General features: G+C 38.6%; 1 protein-coding gene across 5 annotated transcripts in view; it reads left to right on the top strand.

Moving 5' to 3' along the window:
* LARGE1 (LARGE xylosyl- and glucuronyltransferase 1) overlaps positions 1 to 20,061 on the top strand; it is a 283,589-nt gene that overhangs the window by 246,374 nt on the left and 17,154 nt on the right. For all 5 annotated transcript variants that reach the window (XM_084524041.1, XM_084524043.1, XM_084524044.1 and 2 more), the window contains 3 exons: positions 2,021 to 2,176; positions 14,442 to 14,605; positions 19,008 to 19,286. In XM_084524041.1, coding sequence (XP_084380167.1) covers positions 2,021 to 2,176; positions 14,442 to 14,605; positions 19,008 to 19,286 — 599 coding nt within the window. The remainder of the gene's footprint in view (positions 1 to 2,020; positions 2,177 to 14,441; positions 14,606 to 19,007; positions 19,287 to 20,061) is intronic.

Genomic DNA, 20,061 nt, shown 5'->3' with positions numbered 1-20,061 from the left:
GGTTGGACCAGATGATGTTGAAGGTCTTTTCTAACCTTAATGATTCTGTGATTCTATGCCTTTGCTGCATTTAAATTAAATGGGTAAATATGTCAAGTTATTTTCAAAGAACAGAAGTCTCGAAGATGCACTTTTCAATGGAGATCTGTCACCTTGAATATATGCCATGTCCTAGGAATTCTGGCTAACCCCCCTTTTGTTTCCATGTTGTTTTGTATTTTCTGCAAATATTGCAGCAACATATTTCACAGCTAAGCTATACTTTTGAATATGTGAGCAAATGTAAAAGAAGCAAAGAATGTAGCATTATGTGGGGAAAAAATTGCAAATATTTTTGTACAAATAATTTCCAAAATTTATAATGTGTAGATGCATCATGAACTTGATTTAACATGTTCCTGTAATTGGAAAAAATTATTTGCCTATTTCTGAAATGATCTTACTTCTCTATAGTTGCTTTTCTGTAACTTGTATTTATGGCTTTTTGTGATCCTAGTAACTTCAGCAGTGAGATCTTAGGAAATGTTAAAGCTTTCCATACCAGGAGAGATTTTCATTGGTGTTGGCTATATAGAGAAGGCTTTGTTTTTTTGTGTGTGTTTCCCCTTCCCCTTCCCCTTCCCCTTCCCCTTCTCCTCCCCTCCCCTCCCCTCCCCTCCCCTCCCCTCCCCTTTCTTTTCTCCTCTTCTCCTTTTCTTTTTTGGGGGGATGAGGGGAGGAAATATAAATACTCAGTGGAGAGGCTGTCTTGTTTACTGAAGTTAGTACTGGAAAAGTTCAGGCAATGTCCTGTTCTTTCTTCCTGTAGCTTACTCATTCAGAAGCAGAGAGGGTGATTTAAGAGGGCTCCCTGTTCCTGCAGAGCTGTACTGCTGACACCAAGGGGACTGGGCTCATCTGCTCTGAGCTGCTTCTGTCCGCTCCCTGCCACAGATGCAATGTGCAGAGCAGAGCTTACCACCCCACCGGCTCGGCAGCTGGCATCGCAGTGACACGGTGCCTTCATGCAATTCACTTAATGCATTCAGAGAACCTCCAGAGCTCCTCGCTTGGAAATGTTCCCAAGGGAGACTTTTTTTTTTTTTTTAATCTCTTTAGAAGTCACAAGAATAAAACTGAATACAAAGCACTTGGTTGTTGGTTGTTTTGTTTTGTTTTTCTTATGCCTAAAATATAGCCTCTATAAAATGAAATCATTCCTGCAAGCCACTTTTGGCTCCTTGATAGTTTTTCCTTTGAGCCCCATTCTCATTCACACTGCCAGGGATCAGTGCAAAGTCGCCTGGATGTAAATGAGAATCAGGCCCTTTATGTCAGCATTAGAGTTAAATCTAGGCCAGTGTGAGAGTCATCTCCCATTAGTAGAGGCTAAATACCTGCTAGAAATAGGAATTCAAGGGGTGAAGCATTGTGCTGCACCACTATGTTGTATAATGCAACTGAGATCAGTCTTGTTTAAATGAAGCAGTGGAGAAAAAGGAAGCCAGATTAAATTCAGTCCTTTTTGAAGGGTGTACATAGATACAAGAATTCATTTGAGGCTTTTTCTCCTTAGTGTCTAACAGGAGAAGAGTCTGCCTGGCCTGAAACAGTGAATCAATCAGTCATATGGAAATCTGAGATTAACGCTTAATATTAACATCCCTGAATCCCTCATAATGCCACCCTCTTCAAAAGAGCCTATAAACCTGTATGGTCTGTCATGAGACCAGTGGCAGCATTTAGGAGGTGCTGCATCACAAATTTGAGCAGCACCCCAACTCCTATGTGCATGTTGTGGTATGGATGGGTTTAAAAGAGCATCGTCTGTACAGTATGCAGTCACTTGTGAAAGGCACGATAAAGCTGTCCAAATAAAAAGACAGAAGGAAGTTGGTGTAGATCTGGGGTTGCTGTTGTTGGTTTGTTTTTTTTTTTTTTCGGTTTTAAGAGGGCAGTATACTAAACACACACAAAAACAGGGGTTAAAGCAAATCTGTATTCTAACAGCACAATATGTTTTCTCTTTTTTCTCTCTGAGGTGATTCACTGGAACTCACCAAAGAAGCTGCGAGTGAAAAACAAGCACGTGGAGTTTTTCCGCAACCTCTACCTGACATTCCTAGAATATGATGGGAACTTGCTGAGACGGGAACTCTTTGGCTGCCCCAGTGAGGCAGATATTAACAGTGAAAACGTAAGTGGTATGTTTAGGGCTTGAAGATTTTAAAGGGTGTTTCATACAAGGCACGGGCTACATGAAAACTTGGAGAATTGGCAGTGCGGGTAGGGACTCAGGAGAATTGAGGTCAGTGCTCAGATTCCAAGAGTGACACTGTGCAAATCGTTTAATCTCTTTGTGCCTCAGTTCCTTGCCTGTAAAACTGACGTATTAATCCTGCCTTTCCCCTCTTTTGTTTTTGCTTTGTGTTTTTTTTAGGCTGCTTTGCTTTTTAAAAATCCCCAACAAAGGTAAGATAGCAAATTGAAAATGAGGATTCGGGCTCTTAATTCCATTAGGCAATTCTGCAAATCTCACCCTTAGACCTAAAACTTTCCAGGGGAAATGATTGTTTCTTGCTGTCTGTTTGTTCGGCGTAAGATAATGTTGACTTTGGCTAGTAGATACTAATGCACAAATAATGAAGAGAAAATGAAAACATCAAGACCGCTGGATTAGATCTCTGAGTTTTTGCCATACTGAAAACTGTAGAATGAGTTAATACTTCACAGTACACATGGGCTGTGGGACTGTGCAGTTTTTTTCTGCCCTGCCTCTAACAAAACACAGCAGTAGTTATGTGTATCTGCATAAAATTTGCAATCAGAACCTTTCAGATGAAGTAAATCCTTTGAAAATGGTTGAAATCAAGGATGTTTACATACAGATGTTCTTATGTGTGTGTGCCTCAGTACATATAGTTCCAACGTAAAAAACTGTTAATTGAAACACTCACAGATGTGTATGAATTCCTTGTGTATAATGTAGTCTGTGAAGATTTGTAGACCAAGTATCAATTTTGGCTGCATAGTCTGAAAGGAAATACAAAGGAAGATGTAACCTTTTATGTTACCTTCAAGAAAAAAAATACATAATTATCTAAAATATACAAAATTCTCTCTATAAAAATCAATAAAGCAATGCCAGTATCATATACACATTAGCAGTTAAAAGATAATCAATAGCATCATTGAGGCTTGTAGTGTTTCCAGTTAGTCTGTGGATAAAATGACCACAGGAGATGCCATCCCCAATTTTCTGACTTTAACACTCAGATATTGGATAGATATATTTTAGCCCAAGGCACGGCTTCCCAGATACTCAGCCTTACCACTGTCTTCTGAAAGAGGTGGGGAAACAATGAAAAAATATAGTTAAACATTAACTCAAGGAGACTGAAGCAGAGACAAAAGAGAGAGAGAGTGCACAGCAAGAGCGAAAGCACATGGAGAAAGAAAAATCCTCTGCAAGAGAGAGGGGCTTTTAGAGAATCAAGTGAACTGAATGTGATAAAAGAGCACTAAGAGGCAGATGGTCAAAGACATCACAGTACGATAGATGGAGTAGGGGACAGGAAGAGAAGAGGGGAGTGAGATGTTGAAAAAAAAGACAAAACACATCTTCTTTATCATGCTTTAAGAATATACTTTAAAATTATTCTGAATTTGCAATTGTGTGGGTTTGAAGAGCAGGAATGCAGCCACAGACTTGTTGCTATATTTTCCAGAGCTCTGTAAGTCCTTAATAAACAGATTTATTCCAGATGACAAGTTGCTGGGGAGCTGTGCACACTGAATGCAAGTTCTTGCTGCTGAAAATGGCAGTCGTGAAAGTTAAAATGGCTCATTTTACTGAACTTGTATCTGGTTGACAGACACTGGAAATGACTAACTCTTCAAGGCTGTTTCTTATTCAAGACAAGTAGAACGCAATATGGTATATGGTATGGCTTGTGTCTGAAAAGGAAACGTAATGCATTCTTCCATTTATAAATTAAAAAAAAAAAAAAGATACTGGAAAAGAATGAGCTAGACATTCAAAAATACATGAGTCTTAACTTGCCAACAGAAACCAAAAAGTTAACAGCCTTCTATCAAAACAACTCAATATAGAAAAAATCTAACTTTGGATAGCTTAAGATAGCTTACTTGGGAGAAGACATTGTTATTAATTAGTTACCCTTTATGTAAGCTCTGCTGGAAAATTGACTATGTCCTTTTTATTGTAGAATACAAAAAGCTAGTTTCAGCTTTGATGTTATGAGGCCTTAAGAATAGGATTATTATGAAAACCTCTTTCTCTCTCTCCCTCTCTCTCCCTCTCTCTGCTGTAGTACACACAGTGTCACAGGTGTCCTATTAAAATACAGTACATTCCAATGATCTATTGCAGGATAATCTTCAGAAGCAGAACATCTTGTAAGGTGAGCAGGGAGCCACTGTTTGTCATCCCTCCCAGAACAAGAACTAGGGGGCATGAAGAGAAAATAGCAAGTAGCAGGTTCAAAACAAAGGAAGACATTTCACCCAAGTTGTAACAAAGCTTTGAACAGGACATAGTGTTGCTAAAAATGCATACATGTTCAAAAAGCACCTCTTCATGGAAAGAAAATCAGTCAGGAGCTGTTAGGCTTTCGTGCAGGAAGTCCTTAAGCCCAAGTTCAGGACTAGGGGAGCGTTCTGAGGAAACATCATGATACACTGGCACTGTTTTTGCACTCCTCTCTAGGCTGCCAGCTTACAGCTGGAGATAGGATGCTGGGTTAGATGGACCTTTAGTTAACCAAGGCAGCTATACGTTTCCATTAGGATTCCTAAACATATATAGTACATAAAAAGCTATAATTTTTGCAAAGTCAAGTATGTATAAGGTAGGAATTGCTATTTGATTTATGCGATAGCTACTATTTTTCTGTTCTTCCCTGAATTGAGACTAGCAGCCCCAAAACACAATTGGGTTTTGTTGTGCTAGGCATTGTATATATGTAAAAGATCCTCCTTCAGCTGACTACGCTTCTCTGCACTGTAGACTAGTGGACAAAATGCTGGAATAGCTCCACTTGTTTTATAATCAGAGAAAATTACTAAGCACTAAATCCTCCGAGCCCTGTTGTGGAAGAAGCAGTGGCTTGTTATGGGGCTGTCACTCATAATCTGTCTGTGGCAGAATTTACCCTTAAGGTCCTTTTCCAATATGCCAGCCGTTGCAACTCTGCAGTTTAATATTTGTAATTATGCTTTATTTGGAATGCGACCTGTAATTAAGGAATTTCATTTGTAATGCAAATATCTGTGAAATGTAAAAAGAAGTGTGGCAATGGGTACCATTGGGCTGGTTCTGTTGCTCTAAGGCCCTTTACGCTTCTCATCAGTACTGAGATGTCCTTAAAATGAATGTAAATTACACGTTTTCTTTTTTAAGGACTCTATACAGTGCCAGAGAGATATAAAGGGGCATTAGTTTAAAACATAATCAGATGTTACATTAATCTGTCACTCTTTCTCAGTGTATATATGTGCATGCGTGTATGCTTACATATATATGTGTCTGTATACATGCAGATGGATTAATATCTTCTTTTCTTTTCTTTTTCTTTTAATGTTTGCTAAGGAAGTATAATACCACAGACTGAATTTCAAGAGGTCTAAATAAAGGCAGTCTGGGGATCCTATACCACATAGTGCTGATCTAGGCAGTTGCTGATCTTCAGCTGTACCAAACTGCACTGCTAATAGGTTCCAAAAAGTTACAAATAGGAATGAACAGAATAGACAGGGCTTTCAAAATCAAATACTGAAGGCAAAGAAATGCAGACTGAAAAACTGGGAGGTGCTGAGGTAATTTTTCTGTTAATGTAAAAGTGGTTATGTGTATGTCTATGTGTACATACATGTTTCATCCTTCCATTGAAATAGTCAAGCTGAAACTTGACTATTTCAACTGTTGCAGGGACAGACTGTAGATGGGGGCCTGGCATGTGCTCCTTGCCACAGAGCAGTACTGTAAGTCCCCTTCATTCAGGATGTACTAAAATGAGATTACACAGAGCTGGCTCTTCTCTGCAAAGTGGTATTACAATCACCTCTTTGCCTTTTGTGCAGAGTCTGGATGGGAAATACAAATGTGAAATTCAGAACCAAATCCTCCTGTAAACAACGTCATTGACTCAAGTAGCCTTTGAAGCCAGCCCTCAGTCACTCCATCCTACTGTTCCATGCTATTTCCCTTTCTCGTTCCTTTTTTATTTTGATACAAAGGAGAAGATTTTAGGGAAACCCTCCAATTTAAATGTTTTCTATTGGCTTTTAATTGTTATGTACAGCATTTCATTCTAAAGGACTTACTGCAGCATCTAAAATACTTTAACAGGATCTTCTGTCTATAGGTCTGTAGTTGCACTATGAGATAGATACTGTAAGTCTGATTTCAGCACACAGGGGCACACACTCAACCTTTTAGCATTCTCATAAAACTCGTTTCCTGCAGACAGCTTCTCACCAGGTGCTTCTGCCAAAGCATTAAATCTGAAGGTTGAATGGGGTGTCCCCTATTAGTGAAGGCTGCGTCCTGATCCAAAGCCCAGAGCAAGATCAGTGGGAGCTTTATCACCAACTTCACTCAATTTTGGAAGAAGAGAGCAGATTCCCCTTAGAGAAGACTTTTCAGAAAAAGAAAAAAAAATTCTCCCCAGACTTCCACCATTTTTTTTCTTTTCCCATTCATCAACACAAAGAAACAATGTAAAAATATCTAGTTTTCCAGAGAAAATACTTGCTTAGGTGTATATTTACTTCCTAAATGTCTTTTTACTAATTTACTTTTTCTGTACAAAACCAAAGATTTTTAATATTAGCAAATATCTGTGCATTCCACCTAGTAATATCTACCAGAAGGGCAGGAAATTGATGTGCTATGTAGCATAAGCTCTGTTCTCAAATTTAGCAATTTCTGAATATCTTAAAGTGGATTGCAAAGGGAGCTTCCAAGTCGGTAACAAGAATCAGACTGATGCTGTGAGTACCCTTTGCTCGTGCAGGATTTCAGAATACTGCATCATCAGTAGGACTGAGATTTAAAGGTACTATTTTGTCATGACAGTCTTTCTCTAGTAATAACAGATGGTTTATGGTAGTTTTGACGGGAAATCCTGACTTCCCCAGCTGTGTAGTTTCTATTATTAAAACTGTTACTGTTATTATTATTAAATGCTGAGCTGGTAGCACATCCTTTTAGTTGCCTGAAACTTCTGATTAAATTGCTTTCAGCTGCTTACAGTATTGCTAGATGGGGGAACTGTTAACTATGTTTCTTTTTACCATGCTTGTATACCTCCTTTTTTCTTCTCTCTGATTTTTTTTTAAAGTGAAGCATGGGAAAAAGTTTGGGGGGGATTGCCCACACTGCAAGCTCTGATGACTTCTTCATGGATATACTGCTTACCTCAGAGAAGGAGCTGACATTTAGCGAGAGTGACTTTGGGGCCAGGAATGTGTCTTTTGCCAAGCTGGTGAAAATTTATGCAAATTATAGGGCTGAAAAATCCCACTATAATTTATACATCTTCAGCAGTGCTTTGTTTGACTTCAAGGAGGCTCAGATCTCTGGAGACTCCTTTGGAGTGTGCATGGATACGTCTGATCAGACTGCATATTTGCCAGTGCCACCAAAGAATTGAGCATGCTGCAGGTGGGGGACCAGGACAAAACGGGCATTTTCTGTGACTGTTTCTCCTGAATGCTCTGCGCCTTTCTGTCTGACTGGACAGGAGAGCTAGGAGCAGGAACCTGTTTGGTCTCTGTCCTGAGAGAGATCCATTGCCCTCACTGCTATCCAGACAATATGGAGGAAAAAAAATCCATATTCACATATGAAAGGGATAAGATCATAGAATGGCCTGGGTTGGAAGGGACCTCAAAGATCACCCAATTCCAACCCCCCTGCCATAGGCAAAGGTGCCACCCACTAGATCAGGTTGCTCATGGCCTCATCCAACCTGGCCTTGAACACCTCCAGGTATGGGGCAAAAAGCCCCATTGAAAAAAAAAAAAAAAAAAAAAAAAAAAAACAGGGGATAAAATCCAAATCAAAGGCCAAAAAGGACAAGTAGCCTGGACAGAGGTTCTGGAGAGAGAGTGTTCGGGGCAGGAAAGAACTGATGGGTGCCTGTATGAACAGGCTGTTGGCAGACTACTTGATGTTATGAGGCTTTGTTGGGCTAAAGAATGGGCAGGGTCTCACTCAGCAAATTTTGACCATGGAATTTGCTACACAAGAAGGAACAATCCAGGGAAACAAAAGCAGGGAAACCAACCCATCAAAGCACTGTGGTACAAGGGTGGGCTGGAAATAAGCTCTGCCAAGAAAGTGTGTCAGGAACCTGGGGGAAGGAAATGCAGAGAAGTACCAAGGTCTCACAGCTGCAGCTGAGATCAAGAGGAGTTGTGCTTCATCTGTACAGAACTGTCTATGATGGTATGCATGCCAAGAACTTGGGTGCTTAATTGTGTTGATTATTCACAGTAAAGATAAGCCATTATTTCCATTTCACAAGAATATTGTCAATTTTTTCATACACTACAACAAAATTCTTATTGTTAAGTAGGATTTTTCAGACACTATCCTTCTCGTTGTCCCAAGCACAGCTTTGTTTCACAGATGGCTCAATTTGACCCATAGCAAATGTACGAAATTTTATGGCATGGGAGGAATAAGGATTTAATTGACATGGGATTAGCCTGGTTTTTATTACTAATCACTGGAGAAGCAAGAATTACGTTATGTAGGTCATTCCAAACAAGACTCAGTAAATGCTTTTTCCTCCTTACATCATCTGTTTTGTTTATGCCATCCTAAAGGCAGCAGTTAATTTAATTTTTAACTTTAAAAGTGCTAAACGCTGTAACACAATTGCCTACTGGTGGGAAGTGGGGCAGCTACACAGGAGGAAATAAAACTGCTGCATTTTATAGCCAGATTGTAGTTTCATCCTGGGCTGGTGTTATTTTTCATCTGTCTCAGTGGCTAAGCTGAGCTGGTTTTGTGCTATGAATCTTAACTGCACACACCTGGGAGAAGGAAAGATGATCTGAAAGTTAAAAGTTTTCATTTGAGCAGCTCTGTTCCTGTTGTGTTAGCATGGTATTTAGTGAGTTACTTAAGCCTTGTGTCATCTCACTTTACCTTAAACACTTGATGAGAAAGAGATGCCTATACAATGAAGGGATTTCTCCCCTTCCCCAAGGTCTAAATAGGACTTAAGGAAAAAGATAAAAATAAATTAAAAAAAAAAAAATTCTTAAATATCACTAATATCAAAGAAAATATTTCTGATCCTGGACTTTGGATTGGTCTCATTTGTGATGAAATCCTGTAGATTTTGGTGGGAAGAAAATAGTTTCTGTGACACAGCAGTTCAAACAAATGAAGCTGATCACTGATGCGCTTCTTCTAGGAACAGCCTTAGGAAGGGAGATTTAGGAACTAAATCTGGTTAGGACTAACCAGTTCATCAGTGAAAGGTACATGCTATGTGCCATTATCATATGGGTCTGTTGTCTAGCACATGGATACACCACAGATGTATTAGTCAGAAAAGTAGACCTGGTAAATGATGAGGATTCACGGTAGAGTTGAATAGCTTCTGGTCTGCCCGTGCTTGTCTGTCCAGCCTAGCCTCACAGGCCACCTGAGAAGTGAGTGGTCTGATCGCATGCCACAGCTGGTCATCCCAAGAAGTAATGTAACGTGTACTCTTGGATATCTCTCTCTTTTTGCTTTGGTCTCTTGCATGTCATGGCACTCTCTGCATGCTACCATTTTTATTTTGGAAACAAGTAACATCGTGATGCTAATGAAAGCACTCGCTGTTTCCCACTACAGTATTTCCTAAGAGAATATCTACTGTACACACACTGAAAAGCACATCACTTTTCAACTGCAAAAATGTTTCCTCGAGGTGAAATTTCCCACATGCTCAGTGGCAAGTAGCCTTAGCCTTGAAAGTCTTGTAGAAAGAGTGAATCTCATGATAAGCAAACTTGCTTTTGTGAAATGCATGCTGTCACTCTAAGGATGAAAAGTCTTAGCTATATTAGGCATTTTGTTATAAGTATTATGGAGGGATTCTTAAAGGGATGCCATCTTTTTATCAAATCCAGCTGACATTAAGATCCTCATTTTGATGGTGCACTGTGTTTAAGTAAGCCTCTGTTTGTATAGATCTGTCAGATTCCCATTGGTAGCTCATCTTTTCATAAAGGTACAATGTGGGAGCAAACTCTAAACCAAGCTGTAAGTTCTTTATCCATAAATAATGGATCCACACAATATACATGCTGTAGATAAGATTATATCATTAGAGAAATTTTATATGATCATGTAACTGGAAAAGAATGAGGTAACTCATAAAGAGATAAGTTTAAGGTTATGTATGTGACTGTCTTAGACAATTACTTTTCTTTTGAATGTTGTGCATCATTAAAATTCTTCATTTTAAATGTGTGTAAAAAATGGCATATGACTTTATGCCATATGTATTTATAGATTGTGTGTGTCCCTTCACAGTAAAAGGAAGCAGCCTTTATACGTGTGTCATACTGGGGGTATATGAATGTATTGAGAAAGAAATTGAAGGAGGGGAAAATACTCTTAAACTAATGAAGCTTTTTTATTCCTGAAAACATGTTTTCTTTTTTCCTCCACCCCATTTTATGCCTGTAGTATATTTTAAGAAACACAGAGTAGAAACCAAAGGCACTGTTTTTGTTGAGCTCTGACATATTACAAAGATGGGCCATTTCTTCAAAGAAAGAAATATAGAGGCTTCTTTGGCCCCTCTTATCCAACCTCTCTTCTTACATTAATTTGCCTGCAAACATCAGGTTCAGTTTCAACTGTATTGCTGCTTGCCGTTAGATAAACCCAGTCTTGGAGAGACAACAAGGCAAAAACGGGTTGGAAATTTTCCTTTCCTACTCTTGCCTCCAATAAATTTCTGTCAGAGAGCAATGAAAGAGCTGCCTAAAAGGATGACAAAACTGTGATGTCACTGCATTTTTACAAGTGCAAAAAGATGAGATGCCCGAAAGAAAGGATTTTTTTCTGCTATGTCTCCAAAAGAAAGGGATTTTTTTTTCTGCTGTAACTCATTTTATGCTGTTCAATCATTTGTAAGAGTAGTAAGTAAAAAATGCACATACATGTATGGTACTCAAGTCTTTAATTCCTGTCCATATTAATTTATTTTAAACATTCTATATAGAAGTTGTAAGATATTTCGGGGAAGTTACCAGTATTCTGGATTTCATAGTCCTGTAACTGAATGAGATTGTTCAGAAAGTAAGTAGGTTATGGTATTTCACTTCACAGTATTTTCCTCACTTCCTATTGTTGTCAGGCATCAGGAAAGAGATATGTTCAAATAACAAGCTGGCTGTTTCCAAGGATCTGATTTTTAGGTTGCTGGAGGAAAGAAAGGGGGAGGTATTTGTTTATTTATTCAACTTCAGAAATTGGCAGTATTATTTCATTATGCTGTGATATCTGTAACAATTTTACTCAAAAATAACAAAACCCACAGCAACAAAATTGTCCTTGAACTAGGTTGAATGAAAGAAAAAAGAGGCTAGCCTGAATGTTTTAGGGTGCAGCTGACTTTCCCAGTCCATGCAGTCCTCAGCTGGCAGCTGCATGGACTGGCTTTTTGCTGCCTAGTGTGTAATCTTGTGCAGCACCCACGATGTTGGTCCTGATACCTTGTGCATGTCACACGATTGGCTTCAGTGAGAAACCTTGTGAGCTTACATGTTTTGCTAGACCAAATCCTAGCATGTCCAGCATTGCTTCCAGCAGGAAGGGAGTTTTCACATGGATAATCACATGCTATATTTCTTTCCAATGCCTGTTGCCTCCCCATTGCTGCAGGATAAGCCCATCCTTAATGCAGACTGCTTGCCACGTGCACAGTAACAGTACTACAGGCCAAATCATAGCTTGTCCTGTACTGATTGTTGTGTCTGAAGGAGCGTGCCTTATGTAAGCTGTGTTTGCACAGCCTGCGGAGGTCTCCTAAGGCTGTCCAGCAGTTTAGGCTCATGGTGTGAGCAAGCAAGGATTGTACAAGTGTTCTCAAAAAGCACTGACAAAATCCTGACCCTAAGAAAAGCAGTGGAAAGAACAGGTTACCCTTTCCCCATAGCAGAAGGCGCTTTCTGGTGCTTGCTGCTCTCCATCACCTCCACGGGCAACTTTGTGGCTTGGTGACTTTCACAGCCAAAATACTGGAGCCTCTGAGAAGCCGTCTCCCTCCTCATCCCCCACCAAGGGCTCTGTAGTATGCAAAGCCATAATTGAGCCCAAAATGTTATTCTGTAACTTATAATTAAGTATTTATATCCTCATAGCTTGCAACCTGAATGTAATCTGATAATCATTCAGTGACTGCCTGATTAGTAGCTGCTGTACAATTATAAACTTCTAGCCTTGTTGTTTGTATATACAGCAGGATAGGAAGGTATCCCTGAAATGTGCTTTGCTATTGTCTTAACCGTTTACATTTAAAGCTCCTTGATAATTCTGATAAAGGCACACTAATATCTCTTTTCAAAGGAGAAACAAAAAGATACAATAATCTTTATAGTCATTGTTGTAAATATTGGGTTTAATTCAAATATTGTTTGAATGTGCTTCGGAAAATAAAGTACAGGCTCAGCTGAATCATGATTTTTAAATCAGAATGAATGAAACTCCAACAATATGTAAAAGAACTCCCAATTTTTATTCCACCAAAAGAGATCTTGATTTCAATAGAAGTTTTGCCTGAGTAAAGATTTGTCAAGATTCAGGCTCTCATCTTTCTAAAAGCAGTCTCTCCTGAGGGACATTTTAAGACCTGTGCAGAACAATAGCAAGGAAGAATGAGATCCTGATCCAAAACTCATTGAAATCAAAGGAGGTGTTTCCATTATTCAAAAGAAGATTAAAGAGTGATATACAGGAAAATACCAGGAATTATTCCATCAGCTGTCACAGAAAAACATTCAGCTCTAAGCATTATTGTTGATGGCAGCCATTACGCTTATAGTTCCAAGAACAACAGCTCTCGTTCTTAACACGATGTTAGAACAAGAAACGCCTACATTTTCCAATGTTTTTCTTAATGATACTGTTGTAAACTATTACTTTAAATCATTCTGAACAGAACAGAAGAGATTTTTGAATCTAAATGAATGTCTATAATTCATAATGTTTATTTCATGAAACAATTTGAAGTTCACAGTGATTTTATCAAAACTTGTATATATATAACATGAATATTTGTCTTAATTTATTCTTTACTGATAAACAGGTAATCTTATCCTATAGGATATTTTTTAAGAAATAAAGTGTGGAAAATGATACCTTTACTAATAATCTACATTTTAGATCAACGCAAACAGAACTCTATTTGATATGTCAATATCATTTATAATTTTCATTGTCATTACATTTTGTGGAATATTTTACAGCAGGGATGACTGATTTTTCCTTTAAAATGAATGTATTTTAAGAATTCTAGCCAGATATTTGTCTTTAAATAATATAGTTCAGTGATGGAATTGGTCATCTGTATAGTTGTTTGGTCAGTTTTTCTCTTCCTCCTTTCCCAAGAGCCAAACTTTTATTCTGTTACAGCTACAGGAATAAATGACTGAGGATACAATTGCTTTCTTTTGCTGTTTTGACTTTGAAGGGGCTTGGTTTTCAGGGAAGCCAAGAAATACCTGTTCTCTGCTAATCTGGCATCCTTTTGATTTCTCAACCCAAATATCCAGAAGTACAAATCCTGTTAAAAATATAGGCTTATATCCGGCTCTTCTGCAGTTGAAAGATTATTTTTATTTCAAAATTATACTGGTGCAGATACATAAGTCTCAAGACACTGACTAATGTTCAGTTTAAGCTGTTACTTTTCCAGCTGTCTGTCCATGCCCCTAGCAGCAGTTACTGTTCTCCAACAGAGGCAGCAGAATGGGAATTGCTTAGTCCAGGGTACAAGCATAATCTACTGCTGAGTTCCCTCTGCTGGAGCTGTATGTCTACAAGTAGTTTAAAATACTGCTTCTAATAAGGAGTGGTCTTATGCATCCCATTGGATCATCAGCTCTGAAACTTGGCAGTTATTAAATGTGATTGTTCACTGTTTCATTGCTACTCTGGATGTTGGAAGATGATAATACATATGATATATAAAATACATAGATCATAATATAATGGTCTGTCTGCCTCATCTGTTTGCTTAGGAGTGCTTTCTTCTAATCTCTTGTCCAGTGGCTTGAAGGAGTGACACTTGGGAAAATACTGCTATGTTTGTTTCAGTCTGCTCCCCATTGCTTCATGCTGCAAGTTCCCAACCTCCTTACTCTCTCTGACTTGCAAGAGGAATAATAAAGGACTTATATTTATGTCTGCTTTTCCCTTACAGCTCCAGAAACAGCTGTCTGAGCTGGATGAGGATGACTTATGCTATGAATTTCGTCGAGAACGCTTCACCGTCCATCGCACTCATTTGTATTTTCTACATTATGAATATGAACCTGCTTCAGACAATACTGATGTAACACTGGTGGCTCAACTTTCAATGGACAGGTAGGCAAAAACTCTTGTTCATCTGGAAATGTGAGACGATGAAAATTTTTTGACAGTTTCAGAGCATTTCAAGAAATCCATCTATTGTAATGCTTTAGGGAGAAAGAAAAATGGCTTTCACAGAAACTTAGATATCATGCTGTAAGACCTTGCTTGAATTAGGAGTAGCACATGTAGACATCACACATGCATCCAGACTTCAGTTTGCAGTGAATGCAGGAGTGTAGGTGGAGTTCATGTGAGGCTAAATACTGGAACTGCATGGGTTGTTACTTGTCAGACTTGTCAGGCATTATTATTTTTTGGAGTTTCACAGCCACCTAGGAAAAACAGGAGATGTTGGTGATGGACTTAGGCAAGCAGTGTTAGCTGATCAAAAGGTTTTTCACAGTGTTTCATCTTCAGACAATGTTAGTTTTGCTTTCATTGGTATTGCAGAAAATTTCAGTGAGTGGCTTGATTTTCTTATAATGAGAGTCAAAACTAAACATTTTAGTTTCAAATTTGGCAGTTTAAAATAAAATATTTTTAGTTTTAGTGTGCTAGTGGGAAACAAAAAATATCTCCTTTTGATAGGAGTCATTTCATTTTTATACAAATGTTGATTTTCAGGATAATATCTGTAGTTTAACTCTTCCCAACTTTCAGTTCCAACGTAAAGTGGAATTTAACTGGTATTTCATTTGGGGAAAAAGTCCATTTCATGACAAGCTCCACCTGTGCCTTTCTGATTCCTGCGTTGTCACGTTTCAGAAGCGCTGTCAGTGTAGTCCATATCAGCCAGCTCTGTGACACTTTGAATTGTCAGTCTTTTTTTTCGTCAGGCTTCTCAGTTCAAATCTGTTCCAAACTTTGTAGCTGCTGCTATCAGAGTAGGTAATAAAACAGGGCAGAACTCCTTGCATATAAGCAAGCAACTTATACTCTATTTGGCAGAGCACATGCAGAATGCTACATGACCCGTGAATATCACCACTGCTACACCAGTAGAAGGTCAGCAGTATTCCACGAGGGTCAGAGGAATTCAGATTAACAGACATTTGCAGCCTGTTTTAAAAATAAACATGAACAGATGAGGGCTGTTTTGTTTCGGCAGTGCCTCAGCACTGCATCCTGCACGTCATATTATGATTTGCTATGCACATCGGTGTCTGTTCTATTGATTTTTAATTGAGGAAACATTTCTTAAGTGTTCACAAACCTTTGAGTAAAAAACTAAAGAAATAAATTAAGCCAGACCCTGAGTGAGTGCCACAGTAAATTAGTAGAGTTGGTCTGTGCACATGGTATATTTTCCCCCCAGAATTTAATTCAAAAGAATGAGCTGGGGCTCGGCACTGATTCACTGGCACTGATGCAAAGTCTGAGCATCTGTTTCTCTTTCTGGATCCTCACTGGGGCACATGTTTTTATTGATAGACAGAACCACACATTTTTATTCAGGAAGAACAGCCCTCCTGATACTGTGCAGGAAAAATCTTCCCTACTTCTTTGGTGTGTTGCTATAAATTATTGATTTGAGTTGGAAATACTCTCTTTCAGCTAAAATCAATAAATAATATCATACCAAAGAGCTGTTTAGCTTCTTTGTTTTCTTTCACATCTTTCAGTTACTGCCTTATTTTTTGGTACCTTCTTTAGACCACTTTTATTAAATTCCTCCAGCGTAGCTATAGACATTTAATATTAGTGTCTCAGATTTAACATGGCATGTACGTAAACAATGTGCTATATGCTACACTCTTGCTTAGTTCTTTCAAATGATCCTCCGGCATAAGGAAAGGCAAAAAAAGCAACTCCCAGTTGTCTCCAATTCTAGACCTGCTGGAGTTGAGACTGACATGACTTGTGACAGGCTTACGTTTGTTTGTGCTATAGGCTTGGGAAATGGAAGACAGTGATGCAGTTTAGGAGGTAACATTAATGTCTGGAGATATAGGCTTTGAGAGCGACTTCATTCAGTGTTTTTATTGGTCTCCTCTTGTACTGATGTGACAAATTTGGTCTGATAATGGCTTGGTTGCATCACAGGCTTTATATGTGGATTTCAAGCAGGTACTTTGGCTAGGCAGCTTTTTTAAAGGCAAGGTATGTACCTAGGAATCAGAAATATGAGAAATGTGAGCTAAGGGTGTGGATGAGGAAAGAAAAATTTAGCATTAGACTGCTTGAGGTCAGGGTGAGAAAGACTCGTAAACTGGTTGAATGTGCTTAAGAGGAAGAGTGAAAACAAAGAATCTCACCAGTAAAATTCTCTTGACTGAAACAGACCTTAAAAAAAAATACCAGCTAAATGATGACCTCTATTATTATGCAGTGTAAGAGTTTATTTATTTTCTTTATAGAACACATTCCTCAAGACAACTAGAAACAAAGAAATAACTTGGTGTGCTTAGAAGCTTGTATTTCTAAGTTCTGTGGTCAAAAAAAAAGACTTCTAACAACCTACAGAGTTCAGATTAGGGAGCATCATCTAGCAGTCCCTGTATCAAACTCATAGAAGTGTAGCCTGTCAATGAGAAAGGCCCAGCAAAATAGAGTGTTCTGAAGGGCACTAAGCTGTCCAGCTGGAAATTTATACCAGCAAAACCCAGTTTCCACTTAACCGTTGCAGAAAGCTTTGCAGGCGTCATCAGGTGTGCCGTTTAAATAAGTTATGTATGCCATTTGTCCACTGCTTAGAGTCCTTGAAAGGCATTTTGCTACATTTCTTTCTAGGCAAGTATTTCATTTATAAAAGGCTGCCCTAAACCTGAGTGATGATGAAATGGATCCTACTGATTAACAGGTTGTCACTATATTGGAGAAAGCAAAAAATATTTTTTTTTCTCTACTTGTTATTAGTACAATCAAAAGCCTAAAGCCTTCACATACCTTTTAGATCCCTTTTATCGATTGGTGTTTCTAATTCAGCTGTATGTTTCAGGCTGATAATAGCCTTTGTTTCAATAATAGATAAAAAGAAAATAATGTACCAGGTATAGATTAGTAAAAGTAATATCTCATATCTAAGACAAAATGATTATATTGTCTTGAATGTCATCAGGATCATTCAGAAACACTGGAAAAAGCTATTAATGTTAAATCAGAATTTGTGTTTGCTGGTATATCATTCCTTTCTGCTGCAATACTTAGTGCGATAGTAGGAGGGGGAAATTATTTTCTCTGATTACAATGATGCAGAAAACTTTTCTTGTGTTCTGTATAAATATTAATAGGAAAAATCTAGTGACACGGATATGGAAGGTAGAGAAGATAATCATGTTGCATCATCTACTCTTCCTAATTTTTAATAGAATATGTGGCTAGGCTGCATAGGTTCATTTCCCTTTATATTAACTCAAGAGGCTTTGTAATCAGTTCTTGCTGTATTTTTGGGTGGCATATCTTAATCTCTAGGCAATTCTGTATAAATTGTCCAAAGTGATTAATCTATTTTGACCAGACTGGGTTTGATTTACATTGTATATGAGGTATGTTGTTGTCATTTTCATCAATAATATTTTAACTGCTGAGAGTTTTTAAAAATATTCATTGATACAACCTGTTCTAAAAATCATTTAGTGGACTTTGAGGAGATAATGCTAAAACATATACAGATTAGTATTTTAAATGATGGTTTTGTCTGAACTGTTCTTTTGGTATTCCATGCCATATCTCTCCCTTCTTCTCTCCTTACTCATGGTAAACCCCATTTCTATTGTGTCTCATCCTTTTGCCCTTCCCCTGACAGTTTTTTCCAGTCAACACAAATGTTTATATAAGTCAGTATTCCCTTGACCTGTCACTTTCAACAGTTTTTAAGATCTGACTAACTGCCTTGCAAAAATTTTGAAAAGGTTTTCCTAAACAGGAGGTAAAGTGATCTGTGGGTCTGTACACCTTTCTTCTCCACTGGCTTCTTGAAGAGAGACTAACTTGGCCTAAAATGTGAATTGGGCACTAGGCATAGCTTTAGATTACAAGTCCCCTATTCTGTAATTAGATCTACAAAGACAGATCCCTACAACCACTCAAAGCTCTCATCAGATGAAGCCCCGTCGTCCATGTGGGTTTTTCTGCAGCATCAAGGCTTTAAGCAGAAAGGATTGTCATTGATTTCACCTGGCTTTAGGTATTTGTGTTGTGGATGTTTATATATGAGCTAGTGCCATCTTTGTCTCCCTCGTATTCACTGGAGAGAGGTAGGCGTATCTAGGGTGCAGTCCACCTGTCCAGAAAGAGACATGGACTTAGATAAGATGAATTGTGCTGTAGAAATATTTATTGCTTTCCACAGGATATAAAGTGATGCCAATCTGTCTCACTTAGATAGAGGTATCTGTATTTGATGAGATGAACCCAGGCAAATAGTCCCAGACGGGGAGACAGCCTTTTCTTATTCTTACCCTTCCTCTTTCAGGCTCCAGATGCTTGAAGCTATCTGCAAACACTGGGAAGGTCCGATCAGCCTGGCACTCTATCTTTCTGATGCAGAAGCCCAGCAATTTCTGCGCTACGCCCAGGGCTCAGAAGTACTAATGAGCCGCCACAACGTCGGCTACCATATCGTCTACAAGGAAGGCCAGTTCTATCCTGTGAATCTGCTAAGGAATGTGGCCATGAAGCATATCAGCACACCGTACATGTTTCTGTCTGACATTGACTTCCTGCCCATGTATGGACTCTACGAGTACCTCAGGTAAGTGGAGGAAGGCTCCCTGCTGCCACATGCTTTTTCAGCCCCTCCACACCCCAGCCTTCTCACACATTCCCAAAATAATGCAATTTGAGCAGATCTGAAAGAGGCAGTTTAGTTTAAAGTGTGACAACACCCAGCAAGGCACAAGAATTTTTAGGGCATAGGAAGAGGCTGTAACTAGAAGTAACATAATATTGCTATAAAAAAAAAAAAAAAAAAAAAAAAAAAAAAAAAAAAGAAGAAAGAAAAAGAAGCGGTTCTAAGTGTGAAACCTGTTAGCTATCAGAATCATTTTTCAAAACAGTTTGAAAACTGAACTGGATTAAGTGTCATTAAAGGTGCAATAGCGTCCAGTATTAGCAGAGATGTGAAATGAGCAATATCCTTACACATCCCAGGTTCTTAATGTCAATGACAGAAAAAATGTGCAGAATGGTACTGAATTTTTTGTCCTTGTGATACATTCTTTCACTCTTTATCCAGTTCCATATCTTGAAAACGGAATGAGAGTCTAACCAGCTTAAGAATATGAGTACGACCTGCACCTGTCAAGGCAAAATAATTAGCGTAAAGAAACTGGGAAGAGTAACCTCAATGTGTACTGTATCTTAATGAATGTGAGCAAGTTGGACTGAACAAACTACAGAGCTCTCATCTATTAACAGAGCTATTTTTAATAAAGACCTTTTTCCTCTACAGAGGCTGGTCACCTGAGGCCAAAGCATAGAGCAAGGAGGACACCCTGTGGCCAGACAGAAGGATTTCAGTTCCTTAG

The sequence above is a fragment of the Aythya ferina genome (assembly GCF_964211825.1).
Source record: "Aythya ferina genome assembly, chromosome: 1".
Lineage (NCBI taxonomy): Eukaryota > Metazoa > Chordata > Aves > Anseriformes > Anatidae > Aythya > Aythya ferina.
This window is presented reverse-complemented; position numbering and strand designations above follow the sequence as displayed.